The following is a 19,265-nucleotide window of genomic DNA, read 5'->3' on the forward strand; positions in this document are numbered from 1 at the left end:
TGTACCGTAAAGGAATACAGCATTTGAACACTGACGCATTGTCCCACTTGCCTCTAGGCAATAGTTGAGCGTGCGCATCGGACACGGGTCATTGTACATCTCCGGCGGCGAGGCCTTCGGCTGTCATGGTGGCGCTTGAGGAATTGGAACCCGCTGAGGAGGTCGCGCCGGGGGATAGTGTTTTGCACCTTGCACGTGCCAAATCGGGGGGGTTGCAAATGGACGATCTATCCCTTATGACCTTGCGGCATCAAGCGGAAGCAGGATGAAATGGGTCCGCTCCCTCCAACGGCCTGCGACCGGTCCTAAGGGACGGTCTTTTGATGATGGACAGGAATGGTTCATGCCGTCACCGTGTTATAGTTCCTACTGTCCTCTGAGGCAAGCTGACTTGGGGGGTGCACGAGGTCAAATTGTTACACCTTGGGGTGCGGAAAACGTTTCTAACATTGCAACATGATTATTATTGGCCGGGGATGTCGAGCGAACGTGTACCATTTCATTCAGGTTTGCACGGAATGCGCGCGTAGGAAACCGCCGTTGAGAAAGTCACAGCCTCCATTGCAGTCTTATCTCGGTTTCGCGCATCAATGAGTTGGTTGCACTCGACATCCTCGGGCCATTTCCTGCCACGCAGAGGAGGAACAAGTTTATCTTGGTAGGAGTTGAATATTTTTTTCGATGGCCTATGGCCTGGCCACTGCCAGACCAGTCGGCAGCCTCTATTGCGGATGCATTTTTTGCATGGATATGTGTTGGATAAAAGGTGCCCCCGAGCAGCTTCTCACGGATCAGGGGCGGAATTTTTCCTCTAAGCTGCTACGAGAAGTTTGCGATGTGCTAGGAACTAAGAAAATTTTAACATCCCCGTACCAACCCTAGATGGACGGGATGGTAGAATGGCTGCATAGAACCCTGACGTCTATGCCCAGTCAGGCAGTCAGCACATCCCAAAGCAATTGGGATCTGCATGTTCCAGGAGTATTGGCTTCCACTGTATTTTCACCATTTTTCCTAATGTACGGGAGGGAGAGTGAACCTCCTATGGAGATGCAATTGGGGTTGTCTGAAAAAAAAAAAGGAAAATATAAATTGCCTGCGCCCTGAGACATTACTCTGGAATGTGTCTCGGCAGCTCGATAAGCGGCAAAATTAAACACCGCCAAAGCACAGGCAGGCCAACGAACGGAATTCGGGGCAAAGGGACTATGAGTTGCATTGGGCTGTGGGAGATCGGGCATGGTTGCATTCCCCACAAGTGCCATTGGGAACGTCCCCTAAACTCTATTTGCCATGGCAGGGTCATGTGGAAGTGGTGGAAGTCCAATGGCCGCAGTGCGTGCGTATACGGGTTGGCTGTTGCCATTAGTTTGTTCATCCGTTGCGGTTGAAGCCTAATATTCCTCCTTGGACTGACACCTCATCTCCAAATTGTGTACGGCCGGTGTGTCCGACGAGCTGGGGGAGACGTCAATTTAGAGTGTGTGTCAGGAGGACTGTATGGTGCCGCCCACAGCTTCCGAACCCCTAACCGACGTGGCCCGTGATCTCGCTGAACACACGGAATTGCTGACCAAGATGGAAGCCGCGACACCTGCAAAGCCGGGAGTGAAACCACCTTCTTTGGGGTTCCAGGCGAAGCCCACATCTTCCGTCAAGTATGCGAAGATTGTCCCCATGGATGGACCGGCGTCGAGGACTCGGTCCAAATGTTTCAAATTTCACGTGCCACCCCACACCCCCCTCCACACCTGTCGGCCGGGAGTGGTAATTACAGTCATAGCTGCATTACATAATGCCTTATTATTAGCGGGCCATATCTGGGGTAAAGGTGAAAGCAGAGTCAGTTGAGAAGCTCCGGGAACCAGCTCGAAGTTTCTGGAAAGGGGGTGTGGCCAGAGGTGGAGCTTGGCCGTGCTGGGACAGATATAAGGGGGATGAAACCAGAGGCTCGGGGCTGTTGCAGGTCCTGGGTCCTGACTGTGTTGCTGCTGGTCGTCATCTTTTCGTCTCCGACCACGTGGCTGATCTTCTGAAGACTCACTCTCCGTCGCCGTCGCTGCGCCGGTCGAACAGCTTGCGTAGCGAAGCCGGAGATTGGGCTACGTGTTAGGATCGCCTATGTGTAGCTGCGTTACACAATGTATCGCCCAGTGTGCTCTTAATAAATAAGTAGCCTTCTACTCGACGTGTCTCGGAAGTCGCTCACTACACTTGTATAAGACGCAATGCCTGCAACTTGCTCACACATCTTGAGTATTGTTTTTTTTAAACATAGATGCTATCACAGTACTTCAAAATGTATGTACTATTCTCTCAGCAGAACAAGATGGCATATCTCATGACTTTGGCAGTGTGTTTGAAACGCAAAGTGTTTCACTTTATTAACCTTGGGATATCAACAATATTTTATTTTATTCTCGTGACAGTCAAAATCTAATTATGAGATAAGACTTGCCTAAAACAGCTTAGAGGGATCAGTCATTTTGTATGGGGATGATTGGATATATTTTTTGAGTAATTACATCTTTGCTTCCTGAATATATCATGCTAAGTACACCATGGCATTGAGTGCCATCATCTCAAATGGAACTGTCCCCTCATGGCAGCGGTTCATGGTGAATATAGGAAATGAGCAACAATCAGTTAAGGTTCAGGAACAACATACCTCTGTGTTTCTTGATATCTGCTTGGCTCACATAGTTCACAATATAGCACGAGCATCTGTAAGTCCAAGGTTTATTGGCTAAACTCCCAGTACCATAAGTGATGGCACAGTCTCAAAATGTACGCTGTCCTTCACAGTGGCATTGAGCCTGCAGTTCTATCTGCTTGCTCGAATACCTTTAATTTTCTCTGACACTCTCTGCATGTTGATTAGTTCATTGTATCGATGCCATGGCCAAATAATCTCCCCATACATTATGCAAGCACTATTTTCTAAAAATAAATATGGGAACATGTCTTCTTCTAAACCAAATTCAGTATGATACAATTTTGTTGGAGCTGTTTCAGATTATATTCATATGAAACTTCATGAAATGGGTCCGATTTATTGTGGATGGCCATCATCATGAAATGAGTGATAAAATGGTCGATCCTATAAATATATAACCATTTAAAATATATAGCTGTGTCATGATTTGCTTTTTCATTAAATAAAGGTTGCATTCCCAATTTATGACACGTGACTCACATGTAATGAAAGGTGCTTATGTGTGTATTCATTTAGCGAGGGAGTGTTGGTATGGGCCAGATCTAGCAGAGTTGGGGTCCTCATCTAGCAGGGAAGGGAATTCCTGCTCACGGCCAACACCTATGACGATTTTCTGAATCAGTCCTGGGCTTCCACTATGTCGTCTCAACCTAAAATGAGTATCTGGTGCGATGGTTAAAAAAACACACTGGGGAGACAAAGGCGGTGGGGCATGGTGCTGGCCACCCATTCCCTTGTGTGCCATGCCAACCTTTCATAGGTCCTCGCTAACAGCACTTGTCCAAAGAGTTTGTTAAGGCTATACGGGAGATCTTTGTCTTTGTTTGGCATTGTCCATATCTAGCCGAGTGGGGGGGGGGGGGTCCTCATCGAGCAGGGAAGGGCATGGGCATTCGTGAGTTCCCCACTGATTTCTTCCCATTTCCGGCACTGATTTAGATTGAATTTACTTCAGCAGGAAGGGCTCAGTGAGCTGTTGTGCTTCATCTCATGGGTGTCCTGCGACGGTACAGATGATATACAGTACAAAACTGGGTTACAATCATAGTTTCATAGGTCGTGATGCAAACAGCAAGTATTGGTTGGTGTATGTGCTTCACGTGTTACTGGCTACGCTTGTTCCACCATGAAATAGGATGACTTTCCACATTCTTCTTCACAAACGAAATTAGAGCATTTGCCATCGCCCTCTCTTGAAATAAAATGTGCAAGACTGTTAATGTGACAGTCACATGCTTAGTGTGCTTAACAGCAGGCAGAATGGCAGGCAGACAGATTGACAGCCTGCCAGATTTGGTGCACATTGATATATCAACAGCAATACACTTAACATGTTTAGATTTTTAACTGAGACATGGAAGAAGCTGCCATGATCTCATGGTTAGCACACTTGACTTGCAATGCAGAAGGTGCTGATTTCTATTGATGTATGTTGAACCTCTTTCGCACCGTAAGTGGCCAACCGTGCTAATCGGGAGGTTGCTGATTTGATTTAATCTCCTGACAAGGGAGTAGAAACAGTGGCCCAGTTTCCTAATCCATCGCTCGTCCCCCCACCACTTCTGTCCAACCAACAGTATAATAATGTCTGCTTCACATCTCGTAATGACGTGACGTGGGGTAAAGTCTGGTCCGTGTGGAGAACCAAAGACCCTCCAGAGGTCCCTCCAGTGGGGGAGGCGCTTCCACTGCCAGTGGCATGGGCGAGCAATTGCAGGGCTACACTTTTACCCTTTCATCTTAACTGACAGACAGCCGCAGCATCCATAATATATATTTTTGGGGTCAGATCGCGTTAAACCCGCCACCACCCGACACAGCCAACTAGTAAGGGTTGTCACGTAATCAGAACATGCCAATTCGTCACTAGTACAGCACACCGGTGTGTTGGAGAGCCAAGCCACAACATTTACAATCTGAGTACGACGTTTCGCCTGTAATTACAACTAGCTTCATCAGGCGCAGCATGTAGGGACTCAGTGAACCTACTGTAGACGTGAGTGCTGTGAGATGCCTGCTTCTGGCCAATCAGAATCGCGCACACCACGCCGCTCTTTGTATATTACACGGGAAACGGTGGCCGGTTGCTGACATTTGGAAATGGTCGTAGATGATGCAAACTTTGATTTAAAGCTTTCGTGACTGCAGTAATTCATATTCTTAGCTCTTTCAGTAAAGTCACGTTGAAGGGAAACAATAAAATAATAAAATATATAAAACAATACAAATTCTCACGATGTTTCGACCATAACACAAACGGTCATCATCAGGTGTGAAAAACCAACGGCAAGAAACATCTGAAAGAAGTGGTGGTTCGCATTTATTTATTTATTAAACGGTGCATTTACTTATTTAAAAAACCGTTCGCACCACGGGCAGCGATTTGGCAGTTTATTTAGAAGGACGAGTTCATTTATGTTCTGAAAAGAGGAGGGGGAGACGAAAAATTAATGTATGCTGTCTGAAAGCCACCGTAAGCGTGAACAATCAATTAAGACCTGAAATGGTTTATCAAATCCTTCCAATGATTGCTAAGCCAGAATCCATCTTCTCGGTTGAAATTGTCTCTGTGCTTGTATATGTGGATAGCCTCATGAACGAATCTTTCATGGTAGCCTGATAGCTTACAAATAACCTCTGTCTTGGAGAAGTCAATATCGTGTGAGCCTACTGAATTATAACAATGATCTGCCACGGCCGAGGTGTTGGTCCTACCGTGTTTAAGGTTTGCTTTGTGTTCACAAATGCGGTCCGAGACATGGCATTTGGTTTCTCCAATGTAACTACTACCACAGAGGCAACTTAGTTTGTAGACACCAGGGTACTGTATGTCCGGAATCACATCTTTTACAGACGGAACCAGATCACGGATTTTATGTAGTGTGTTGAAACGGACCTGGATCTTGTGTTTATTCAAGATTTTGGAGATCTTTTTTGTGATCCCCGCAATTTAGGGTAAAGTAATGGTTTTGAAAGGCTCTTCAAGAGGGTCCTTCTTCATGGTTTGAGTGATAGCTTTGCGGATTGTATAGTTGGAGTAACCAATAGCCTTAAGAGCTTGGTGTACGTGCTTGAGTTCACTGCCTATGTGTTCCTGGTCGGATATGCATTGGGCTCTATGGTACAGAGTCTTGATGAGAGAATTCTTCTGTGATGGATGGTGGTGGGAATCCGGTTTCAGATAAGCATCTGTATGGGCAGCTTTCCTGTAGACAGAGTGGCTCATTGAACCATCAGGTCTCTTTTTGATTAGGACATCCAAAAAAGGTAGCTTGCCATCTTTTTCGACTTCCATGGTAAATCTGATGGCTGGGTGTATGGAATTGATGTGGTCGAAGAATTGGTCTAGAGCAGGCCGGCCATGTGGCCAGATGACAAAAGTGCCATCCACGTACCTCTTCCATAAGGTTGGGCGCAGAGTGGCAGTCTGGATGGCGTCAATCTCAAATTTCTCCATGAAAATGTTAGCTATAACCGGAGATATGGGGGAGCCCATTGGGGTGCCCTCAGTTTGTTTGCAGAAAGTTCCATTCCAAGTGAAGTATGTATTGGTTAAACAGTGTCTCACCAGGTGGGGTACCTCAGTGTTTAGTCCTTGATGAACCAAGTCTTCAATGATTGCGATGGTGTCAGATCCATGCCCGTGGTGCTAACGTGTTTTTTTTTATAAATGAATAAATGCACCGTTTGAAAATAAATAAATGCAAACCGCCACTTCTTTCAAATGTTTCTTGCCGTTGGTTTTTCACACCTGATGATGACCGTTTGTGTTATGGTCGAAACGTCGTGAGAATTTTTATTGTTTTATATATATTATTCTTTTATTTTTTCCCTTCAACGTGACTTTACCGAAAGAGCTAAGAATATGATGCAAACTGTTACAAGTTCACTGGCTGTTGTATAACAACCCTATGAGACCGTGCATGGGTGTTTTAAATAAAGTTTTCACCTCAAGCAATTGGGTGGAACATCACTCTGTTATTGGCCATGAGTTACGTTTATCTCTCTTTCTCCCCATCCTGCTGGGTCCACGATTCCAACAGCAGTCCGCCACTGTTGGTTATCATTATCACATCTCATGTGTTGCTGATATTCCTTTCTACATCATTCTTCTCTAATTTCTAGTCTCTCCAATCGATCAGTACGGATTTTGTTGAATTGCCCTCCACTATTTTCTTCCACTAGCGTTTCCCGCACCTCTGATAATTATAACCTCTGATAATTATAATTATCAGAGTTGGCTACGTATGTGTATTTATGTATGTTGAACTTCTTTTCTCACCATACATAGTCAACCATGCTAATTGGAGATTAGCATGGTTGGCTATGTATCCGTACAGCGCTGCCATTATTTTTGCTGGATTCCTGTTTAGTGGCATTTTTCTGACACACACATTCCTCAATCATTCATATTCTTGTTCGTTCCTGACTCTTATTTTTTTAGTTCCATATAATGGTGGAGACTGTTCTCCCAATAGAACAGCCTCTGTTGACTTCCCACAAAGTTATACTAATTTGATTCTGGTAAGATGACACAGGAGAGATAACTGGCTGAGTTAAGCTCAGGCTATGAGTTTAACTCGCATACTTCAAGTGTTCTTACCACAGTGCCAGCCAGCCAGATATAAACAATAATATATATGTTTTATTTACGTGGCTTTACCGAAAGACCCAAAGAATAACAATAACACTGTTTAGCTGGTTCCCATCGCTGCCTCCTAATGTCTCACAACACCATAGTTTCAGAATGTTGTTAGCGTGGATCATCCCTGAAGGTATCCCATTGAATAAGCCACATCCCCTTGGAACGGCGGCATCATACTGACAATGACATTTCATTTTGTAGCACGTGCTGTAAGCAATTAAAATATTTTAACGCATCAATGTCTACACGTTTGATGTGATTATGCGTCTTAATTCATTACTGAAACTAAGTCATCTATTATACATGGATCTGTTAAAATGTTTGAAATAACAATTAGAGCAATCACGTTTTGTGAATAATTAGATTTGCATCAAGCAGCTATGCTGCCTTCCTCCTCAAATCAATATTCTTGGCAGAGGAAAACAAGAAAGTCGTGCTTTTGTGACTGCATCGAAAAAGCGAGTTGCCATTCTCAGATAAACGATATTGTTATTAATATCACAAAAAATCCAGAATACTGACGTTTAAACGGATAAAAGATTCAATATTCCACTCTATGTTTTCATGGCCCCAGTACTTGACCAATTATGTAAGCAATGCACATGCTGCCTATGAAGTTTTCGATTAAGTGGAGTGAGTAATTAGACCATTGTATAAAGAAATTTATATTTATCTGCTAATTAGCTGCATGAATGTGTGTTTTTTTTGTCTGTTCATTTATTTTTGTAGTGAAATTGAGCCGCATTAGTAAAAAAGAAGTGCCCATGATGTTCGGCTCCAAAGCGTGCAGGCTTAAAGGGGGTCAGTTCTAATTGACTTCTTGCTTTCAGTCCTCGTTTTAAAAGCATTTTAAAGCCTGTTAAACTATGGTAAACTGAATGGCAAATGGCCACCGCATGCCATAAATTGTGACATGGCACTGCCATTAGATGCTATCACAATTATTCCCGCAGTGAGTCACAATAATCGTTCCGAAAGCATAATTGTGGAGCGCATTATGGAATATAAAATAGCACAACAAATTCCTTTGAGACTAATATGAAATCGACGCAATATGTAAATTAATACCTTACAAGCTTTTATTTCATCCATCCTATTTTTTAATATCCTCTTGTTTTGTGATGGTTTTAAATCACATATATTTGGAGAATGCCATAGTGTTCAAGAATGGATAGAGTAAACTACTTGAACAAGTATTGAACAATACACAACTTTGAAAGTGTTGTAGATGTCATTTGAAAGAGAAGATTCCACTGACTAGGGCGTGTGCTGGATGGATTAGAGCAGGTTAGTGATGGAGACATTGGAGGACAGCCAGAGGTTTACGATTCGGAGGGAAGAGTTTAGCCAGATGGTGGGATATACCATGAGAGCAGATCTTGATGTCAGGTATTGCATTTTTGACATCTCAATTGTTGAGCAGATGTGAGAAAGCAATAGCAGGGTATAGTGGTATCAACAGCATTTATTGTTATGAGCACATCAGCATTGATTATTATAATAGCCTATTGACCTTGGCTCGTTGTTAAACCACTCAACAATATCAACCTATGCACTGTGTTATTTCACACGTACGTTTTGAAGCAGTTATTTTATTTGTTCTAGTTTTGCAGCTTTCGTGACTGCAAGGATTCATACTCTTTGGTTTTTTCGGTAAAGTCACGTAGGTAATTTTTTTTTTTTATTTGAAAACAACTAAATTAATTTAAATTAATTTAGTTATTTTCATTTATTTTATTTTATTCATTTTTTACCGACGTGACTTTACCGAAAAAAAAGAGTATTTTGTTTGTATTTGAACATTGAGGTAGATGTCTAATGCATGAAAAGCAGGTGGTCCACACAAGAGGGTAGATTTCCCAATAAAGCAATGGAATGTTCTGCAGCGGAATACGTGTACAGTCTTATGGGGGTGGCTTTGCCATGAACATCCGTGGCAATTTCCAATTTTCTGCATCTATTGCAGTGTTCACTTAGTGTGGTGACTCCACACGTTGCACCCTTGTGTCTAGTGTCTGCTTGCAAGAATCAGGAATCATAACTCTTGTTGCCAAACATTTTCACTGAAAAAGGAAATGCTTCGGTTTCCTGCTCAGCTGCTTTATTTTTGCATATTGGATTCGTTCCCTGATATTTAAGGAATTAAGTGTGGTCAATTCAAACAAGATGTTTGTCACGTGGCTTTCCGTGCTTTTAAATTGCAGCATGTGCGGTACAGTGTCCGTGCAGCAGTTTGTGTGTGCGCTTGTTTGTTTGTATCAGATATTTAAATGACGTGAAAAACGTTCATGTTAGCAATATGCTTGTAAAGATAAAGAGGGCTGTTTTCTGTTAAAAATTGTACTTAAAAGTTATTTTTCTTTCTCTCTCAGATGCCATGTTTAAACATGCTTTCAAATCAAATGTTGGAGGTTTGTTCATAATATCCACTGTACAGCGTTTAAAATTGTGTGAGAGCACACGTGTCAAACATGTTTCTTTAAGTAATATTATATCTACAAGTAAATGCTATAACTGCACAATATATAGTAACTAGAGGGCAGCACATGCTGTGCGTGGGGTGAAGCTTCCCACCAAATCGAGTTTATTTGTTTAACAAGGTGGGAATCCAAGAGACCAGGATGAGTCTCATTTGTGTGAATGTATCCTGGGTCACCAAATTGACAAAAGCAAAACAAATCAGGTGGACCAATGACGGAAATGGAAATCAGTGTAACACAACAGTGTCACATGAGAAATGTAAGAAATTGCACAAACATAAATCAGTGTTAAAAAAAATTAAATCCTGTAGTGTAAGTCCCCTCAGGCAGAACTTTTTTAGACTGATCATATAATTAAGTTAGAAAAAAACATTAAACAAATATCGGGTGACTATTGTACTCATATAAACAGACAAGGATATAAATGACGGCTTGCCATCCTTTTCCACCTCCATGTGGCGATGGCTCTTTCCGAGCTCTCTCCGAGCTTACATTTACAAGCAAAGTTCTTACATTGACATGCTAATCTCTCGCAATACAATGGCCACCCCCACAGCTTCGTTTCTGAGTTACATTCACTAGCACAGCCACCGTTAACTGTGTTAGTAAATGGCGGCTTGCCATCCTTTTCCACCTCCATGTGGCGATGGCTCTTTACTAGCTCTCTCCGAGCTTACATTTACGAGCACCTCTAAACCTTTGTAAACAGCTCTTTAATTGGGATAGACCTACTGCCGGTTACAGAGACCTCTCTTACATAAACATTAGCTGCCCCGCCCATCTCTAAACCTTTATAAACAGCTCTTTGATTGGTGTAGACCTACTGCCGGTGTCGGAGCCTTCTCCTACATTAACATTAACTGCCCCGCCCATCTCTAAACCTTTATAAACAGCTCTTTGATTGGTGTAGACCTACTGCCGGTGTCGGAGCCTTCTCCTACATTAACATTAACTGCCCCGCCTATCTCTAAACCTTTATAAACAGCCTGCCTCAGCAGCTTTCCCCCTCTTTTTTCACCTAATGACGATGGCTTGTGTTGCGATCGAAACATCGTGATATTGTTATTACTTTTATAATTTTTCTAACTACGTGGCTTTACCGAAAGACCCAAAGAATATGAATTCCTGCAGTCACGAAAGCTTTAAGTCAAGAGACAAGGATATACATCATCAGCCCCCCCCCCCCACCGCGCCTCTCCCTCATGAGCTTACTCTCTCTCCTGTTGGACCTGCCCTTGCCCAATTGACTCAATTCGCTTGCTCATCAGCTATGCCCTTCCATAAATTAACCACTCCTACGTCAGCACTCACCAGACACCTACCATGTGTGTCATTTGTGTGCAAAATACTCAGGAAAGTAACATGTCGAACAACCACATATCTTGCAGAAGTGTTCTTAGTATGTCAATAAAAAAAAAATTCTTGCATAAATCTTTTTCCATATTCCAATGGGTGACGTTCTTCTAGAAGATTTTTCTGAATAACCTATTAACTATCAAATGTATACTATCAACTCTCTTTCTGTGAGCATATTATTGCGTAATTTTATTTTATCAATTTATTATTTTATTCTCATTCTACGTGACTTTACCGAAACAACTAAAGAAGATTCTCCTGTGATAGAGGAAGAGTTGGTAGAGTGGTAGGATCTCTATGAAAGTGTGTCACTTTTCATAACTATGGTATTCTCTTTCCATCTCATCTCATTAGTACTATGTCCCAGTTTATTTTCTCCAATTCAAAACATTTCATTCTTCAGATAAAGTGAAAGCTTTTTTATGTAGCAATGGCCAAGCCAAGAAAGCCTTCTTACCCAGCGATTCCCAAAATGTATTACACCGTTGCTACCCCCTAAAGTCTGCAACTCTCTTCCCCCAGCCATCTGTGCTGTCGAAACTCTGCTTGTCTTTCGAGTCCAAGCTCACACACTTCTTTTTTCCAATAATAATAGTTGATTGCCACTGTCTATAACATAACTATGCCCAGTTTATGTAAAGTATCTTAAGATCCGATCACATTTAGAATCTATATTATACCAAATTGAATGTATAACTCAGTTTAACACGTAGGCTTATGAATGAATGTATAACTGTTATTTATTTTGACTTAAAACTTTCATGACTGCAGGAATTCATATTCTATGGTTCTTTTGGTAAAGTCACATAGATTTATTTGTTCTATCTACGTGACTTTACCGAAAGAACTATAGAATAACTATTATATAAGTGTTCCTGGGTTGCACAGCTGGCCAGAGGTTACTTTTGAGCGTCAGAATCCTTTGGGGTTTTGGTTATGAGGAAAAATATATCAGCGCTCAAGCTAAAAGTGGTTTCCTCAAATATGTTTAAAAAAAAAATCTTCATTTGCAGTATTGCTACATGTTTTCACTTGTTGCCGTTGTTGCTGACTATGTAAGCGCCTTGTTAAATGCCTATTTTAAACTTTCAGAAATCTTACATGGAGGGGTGTACATAAAGGAGAACAAGCACCTCTGCTACCACAACACTGTGGACTGGTGGGATATTGTGAAAGAAGGCAGCATTGTCAACATCGACATGGACAACAGCACCACATGTAAGAATTGTGCACTGCTTGTTTATTCACAAGTGTACAAGGCATCAGAATCTTTATCAGAATCTGTATTTATCCCGGAGAAATCCAATGAGCTATGAAGCTCTTGTTTACAGATGTCCAGTAGGGGCTGGTCAGAAAGTTCTAACAACAAAAAATAACACAAAACAATAGGACCGCAAAGTGTGAGAAAGGTAAGGAAATCACTAAAAATGAAAAAATAGCATATATACATAAAGTTTATACGTTCAAATTGTATAAACACAATTGTCTTTTCTGACATTTCCCCAAAAGTTTTATTTTCACAACCATTGCAACTGTTTCTTACATTTCTTGTTTACTAACTTTTTATATAAAATGTAAAAACGAAACTAAAACTAAGAGTGTGTATAAATGCCCCTGAGATGGTTTTGTGAGGATTCGATGGCCCTAATTTCACAAGAGCTAGGCATGCCAAACCAGGGCAAGCAGTTAATGTTATTAATTAAAGATCTTCTGATATCATAAAAGAAGGTCGTTATGCTGTTATACCAGTACAAATATCTCTCACCACTGATGTTAGCTGTAGCAGGGAATCAAAATTACATCACCTGAAGCAATGGTCTAAACACCGTACCAACGTTCCCCTATTCAGTATAGCACGTTTGAAGTTATATATGCAGCACACATATAACTAGCATTTCTGTAGAGGACTTCACATCTGGCATTTGAAGACATTTCTAATGCTTATCCTAAAATGAAATAAGTCAACCAGATTAGGAAATATATAGCAATGTACAAGTGTTGTCGCATATGATCTACAATGTTTTCTTAATGCAATGTCATTTCATACTATGACTACTGTAAGGAAAAGTATATTCATCAACAGTTTAACAAATAAGCCAAAATGAGATTGTAGAAATGTCTTCCTCTGTTTTGTACGTGTGTACAATGCCAACTTTTTTACTCGTTTCGAAAAATCAAAACACTCCTTTTTATACGAAATTTGTCATTTTTAAGTGGCAGAAAATGCATCTGAATTGATCATTATGTACCTATGGAAATTAGGAAGTTGCTTTGCCATTGTCTTACTTCCAGTCACATATGGATATAGTCACTCTAAACATTCGTGCCAAGGGATGCCATACTGAATTCTCACCTTCATCAATCGATCATTCTTTATTTTACGTGCCAATATTTCCCTCAATAAAGTAGGCATCAGTCTACATTATAGCAGAACAGGAACGGTACAGGGGCACAGAGCAACAGGAATGAAAAAAAAACCTTTTACGACTTTAGCATCACGGAAGGAATGTCAGGATGTTGCATGATCAGTCAGAGGTTGCAGCACAATTCATTTAACATCCTAAACTTGAATTCACGTTGAGATATCGAGTTGGGAAATGAGCACAATTATACTGTAAGTGCAACTATTAAACACTCCCTGGTGCTTATACTTAATGTCTAACAATCAGGTGTAAAAAAGTCAGTGATAGGTGATGTGGTTTAACGTTTACAATTGCAAGTCTATCACATCCATTTCCTAGCAACTCTGAAAAGTCCATCAGGAATAGAGCAATCGATTTCCGTAAAATCAGCTTAATGTCAGCAATGAAAAGTAAGTTTTGTAATTTGAATGTTTTATTATTATTAAGCGTAGATCATCTATTTTTGTATAAAAAAAAATGACAGCAACAGGTACTTGTTTAATGCCCCTTATTAACATTAAACTTGTATTACCTTTTTTCAGGTACTTCCTGCCATAAAGGCTGCCATAAGCACTGCTGGGGAAATGGGATGAAATACTGCCAGAAATGTGAGTACAGTAGACATCACGGCACACACCCGCTCTGTCGCATCCCTCTACAGACCAATCAAGCATTGAATGCTTTTGACATTTTATAATTTTGTTGTTGTAGTTGTTGTCATTTAATCAATGAGAGCTGTAAATACTCTTTGGTTCTTTCGGTAAAGTCACCTAGGTATAAAATAATTTAAATCACGACGTTTCGGGCGCAACACAAGTGTCTGTCATCAGGTGGGACAACCACAGCAAGAAACAATTGCTGAAGTGAAGTGGCCCGCAAGTGAAGTGGCCCACTTCAGCGCCCGAAACGTCGTGATTTCTTTTATTTTATACCTCCGTGACTTTACTGAAAGAACCAAAGTGTGGATTCCTGCAGTCACGAAAGCTTCAAATCAAGAGAGAGCTGTAAATGTTTCATACATGCAAGAGTTATTTAATGAAAAAAAATATTACTGGTGTCAGTTACAAATGTAGATATTTTTAGAATGTAGCCTATGGACAATATTTCAAATTGCATGGCTTAAAGTATTTGCAGACAGGTACCAATTTTTTTTTCATAAGGCCATTGTTTCAAGTGATGTGTGAAACTTGCATATGCTGCTTGTTATATTGTTTATGGGCTGGTCGGCTGGATTGCATCAATGTTCAATATAAATGATTATTCTGCTATGCAGTTAAACATTGAGTCCATGAGCATCGGAAAGAATATGCATTTTTGGCACCGAATATCTGAATTGAATTGGATTTCTATCCCCTTTTTAGCATCTGGTAAGAGTTATTTAGCTATATAAAGTGTATCCCAGATACAGGAGTTGGTGTCTTTTTCATGTGACCACAACAGTGCTTGTACAGCGGTAGTTTGAGAACACGCTGGTGTTAGACAAGCTTATTGAGTTTTCCATTTTCACTTTTAGACTTAGTTTAATAATGGAATAGTTCGACATTAAAAGCACATCACAAACATTTAAATGAGAAAAAATGGCTAACATACCTGTCGGGAATTTGAATATCCTCTTGTTACATCTAAATATCTTTTTTTCCCAACAGACAAGGTAAACACATTTCGTATGCGTTTTTGTATTCCCTGCAACATTTCATGTTCATTAACCACCGCATAATTGCATTAATACTGGGCAGTATGAAAACTATTTCGTGAATAAATTCACGTGCTGAAATTCTGATTTTAAAAAATAATGCAAAACACTCTGCAATGATTTCTGTACTGTGTTACAGAAACCATTTTTGTACAGAATTTCAGTCAAAAAAATCTCCAATTGTGCAGAAAAATTGGTCACCTGTTCATTCTATTTTAATGGAGAAATTTTTTTTTAAATCTAAAGCGCCTTGAGAGTTTATGAAAAGTGCTATATAAGCTTGAATTCTTATTATTATCCTCTTCTCAATATTCTAGAAAACTGCATTTTTGGCAAACGAAGAAATACGATTTTTGGCTTTTATATGTTTTGTTTCAACTCACTTGCTATTCCAGGGATTTTTTTTATATGTAAACGAATTTAGCCACACATGCTAGAAGGGATAATGACCTATGATCAAGAATAGTGATGGACTGGCAGCCAAGGAATATGATGCAGCCTCCAGTATGTCCACCGAGGAGATGGAGCAATGAAACCGGCTCGTGTGCAGGTGCTCAGTAGATTGTTCGATCGTAGAACTGTGAGAGATGACGATGCATTGAGGAGGCCTTCATCCAGCAGTGCATTGACCATGATAATCACGGACAACTTCTCAGCCAGCATGACACGTTCGTTAAAAGGATGATGAATCATCATAATTGTGACTGATGATGACGATGACGACGACGATGTTATGTTAAGCAGTAACACGTGGGTAATTGGGAAGCAGCAGTGTGAGACTGCATTCTGCTGACATCTGCGTGGACTTGTGCCGTGGCAGTCACCAAGCTGACGTGCGCACGGCAGTGCGATGGCCGCTGCCATGGCCCTACTCCCAGCGAGTGCTGCCACTCCCAGTGCGCGGCTGGGTGTGATGGTCCACGGGACACACACTGCTTTGTAAGTACACACCTCTGCCACACAGAACAACAGCAATGTTATGTTGAAGGGCACTGCGGTGTGGCGAGATGTTAACTCCCTCGCCTGGTATACAGGTGGTTGTGGGTTAGATCCCGACTCTGAAGCCTGTATATTTGGAGTCTGCATGTTCTCCCCGTGGTGCCGTGGATTTTTCTCCGGGTTCTCCTGTTTTTCCCTCCACATTTCAAATCAACATCTGTTTAGAATATTTGGCTGCTGTACATTTCACTACTTCTTTGAGCAATCATTTGTGGCTATAACGCTTCTGAAAAAGATCTTTAGCTCAGTGTTTCTTACATGGTCAAATTAAAATAGTTTAGTTTCATAAAGAGTTTAAATAGTTTAAAATGCCTTATCATATGGCAATGTCTCTCGCCCCCCACCACCACTCACCTCTTTGCTTTTATTCTCCTATGACCAGGCGTGCAAAAACTTCAATGACAGTGGGTCCTGTGTGAGCCACTGCCCTCCACCTACCATCTACAACCCCGTCACCTTTGCACAGGGCGAAAACCCAGACGTCAAATACAGCTACGGCGCCATCTGTGTCAAGGAGTGTCCACGTAAGGAGCACACATGCTGCGTTTTTGTCATGAAATTGCTCGACCTGCTATGCTTGAGCCTTCCTCAATCTTCACGCTCCCTTCATTTGTTTACCCTTTTCTCCTTTTCTCCAAGCCATCCATCCCCTCCCTTCCAACCCCCTTCTATCATTTTGAGCTTTCAAAAATAATCTATGAATTGCTGATTTGTGGAGGCATCATCATTTGGTTACAATTGTCCCACACACCAGGGGATGGGTATTCATAAAGCTGCCTCTTGTTAGTGTGCACCACTGCTGCAGGACAGAGATCGACACTCTTTCAAAGAAAATATCCCACTTCTTTCCTTTGTCCTCTTTTTACTGTTTGGGAACATTTCATGAAATTAGTTGGCCTCTGATGGGCACTCAAAGTAACGCCATTTTTGCAATCACAAAGTCACGTTAAAAAAAAAATGCTTTTCACAATTATCTCATCATTGTTGTTATTCTTACATAATGTTGACGATAATAATGAAATATGAGAGGTTGAAACTTTGCATAGACACGTCAAAAAAAGAATGGATAATCAGCGCTGCATGGTGAATTGACGTGAACCATTTTGGTGGCCTGGTTTTAAGCCACTACACGGCACAGTAGATCCACCTCATCATTTCGGAAATAATATTTTGTATTATATTTTAACTTACCTAAAGCCATAATAAATAAACTTTAGCAATAGCCTGGAATGTTTCAAACGTAATTTTAAGCCGTGTTTATTTATTCATAGCTAACTTAAGTGGCTCAGCGGTCGAGTGAGCGGTCGAGCGAGGGAGCGAACGAGCGGCTCGCAACTGGAACATTGCGAGTTCAAATCCTGGTGGGGGGTTGACTCAGCACATCATGCCTCCTGGAGTTCATGAAGTAACTCCCGATTTGTGCGGAAGTCAACATCGATTAGTTCTCCGAATGGAAAGACTTGCCCCCGGCCATTGGAATGTGGATTTCCACCGTTGGCTTTAGAGCTGTAAACCGGAGATGAGCACTGGCTCACTAATCATTTGAGTAACAAATCGCCTTGACTTCTGTTTTTACTTTTAATACTTTTAAAATCTGGAAACTTCTTAGAATATGTCAAGGGTTAGCAACCAAAAATAACAAGAAGAGCTGCAATGCACGTGAATACGAGAGGGTGGTCCATAATAAGTAACGTCATGAAGCAGTTCCTTAAAGCGCCGCATGTGGCTCCGGAGCCGCATGTAGCCGACCCCTGGGGATAGGGAAATACAAATTGTGGCATTATTAATCAGCATGTGTTTCTTTTGAGTCCCAAAATGGGAAGGTAAACTCACCTTTATGGTTTCTTGGAACTAAGTTTCAGACAACTAATGCAAAAAAAGTGTCTTAATGTTGCCAATACTGTATTCGAAAAATAACATTTTCTTAGACCATGAGCATTGGATGCTTCATATCCACAAATACATAAAAAAACATATATGTAATCATTTTAATTCAGGAAATATCACAGGTATTCCAATGCAAACCAAAAATAAGCGAAATGAGAATATATATCATCACAATGAGTTCCCAATTGGTATAAATATACATGTGTATGCAAATCCAGATGTAGAGGGTTACAAAAATAGCTATGTTATTTACACCAAAAAACTCGCTTTTTTATATTAACATGTGGTGCGATTATTTCTTAATCACCACATAATTAACAAAGACGTTTAGAGACATTTCTACTTCGGTGATTTTCCTTAGATAACACGAATACTGTACTGTGCTTACCCATCAGTGCATATCCATTTAATGTGCTTGATAATTGATATTGAATTGCCATTTAAACATGCCCTCCATTTATTTATAACCCTGCTATTGAGGTGAGCACCTTACAGAACGACTGTCAGGTAAGCGACAATGTGTAAGGTTGTAAAATTTTAATCTTGATCGATCAAGGGGTTGATCAAGGGGTTGATTGATAATAATTACATTCAAAACCCACTTTATAGAACTTGCAAGCCATCTCTTTGATGAAAGCATCCTATTTATTTTGCATAGATTTTTTTTGTTTGGGGAGTTGGGGGTGGGCGGGGGGGGAGTCATTGAGGCTTGGCTTATTTGAAGCAATGTAACATGAAACGTGAACTACTGTACATTGATGCTGGACTCGTCCCACACGTGGCATCCCGCAGATAATTTCGTGGTGGACTATAACTCATGCGTACGAGCGTGCCCAGCCGGGAAGCATGAAGTGGAAAAATTTGGCAAGAAGAAATGTGAAACCTGTACCGACGTCTGCCCTAAAGGTGCCTCCTGCATGTCTGGGTGTCACCAGAGTACTTTTCTTTTTACATACATACACAGAACCAGAATATTTATTTAACCTGGAGGAACTCAATGAGCGATAATGCTCCTTTTTCAAAGATGTTATAGTAGATGTGTCCAATCCAATATCTAATACCTGCCATTCGCCACCAAGTGACAGTG

General features: G+C 41.1%; 1 protein-coding gene across 5 annotated transcripts in view; it reads left to right on the forward strand.

Annotated features, from left to right (window-relative positions):
* Positions 1–19,265, forward strand: part of LOC116944809 (receptor tyrosine-protein kinase erbB-4-like) — a 234,694-nt gene that overhangs the window by 130,071 nt on the left and 85,358 nt on the right. For all 5 annotated transcript variants that reach the window (XM_032958562.2, XM_076071648.1, XM_032958571.2 and 2 more), the window contains 5 exons: positions 12,290–12,415; positions 14,142–14,207; positions 16,113–16,231; positions 16,674–16,815; positions 18,971–19,084. In XM_032958562.2, coding sequence (XP_032814453.1) covers positions 12,290–12,415; positions 14,142–14,207; positions 16,113–16,231; positions 16,674–16,815; positions 18,971–19,084 — 567 coding nt within the window. The remainder of the gene's footprint in view (positions 1–12,289; positions 12,416–14,141; positions 14,208–16,112; positions 16,232–16,673; positions 16,816–18,970; positions 19,085–19,265) is intronic.

The sequence above is a fragment of the Petromyzon marinus genome, chromosome 2 (assembly GCF_048934315.1).
Source record: "Petromyzon marinus isolate PM22_M1 ecotype Great Lakes invasive population chromosome 2, UKy_Petmar_22M1.pri1.0, whole genome shotgun sequence".
Lineage (NCBI taxonomy): Eukaryota > Metazoa > Chordata > Hyperoartia > Petromyzontiformes > Petromyzontidae > Petromyzon > Petromyzon marinus.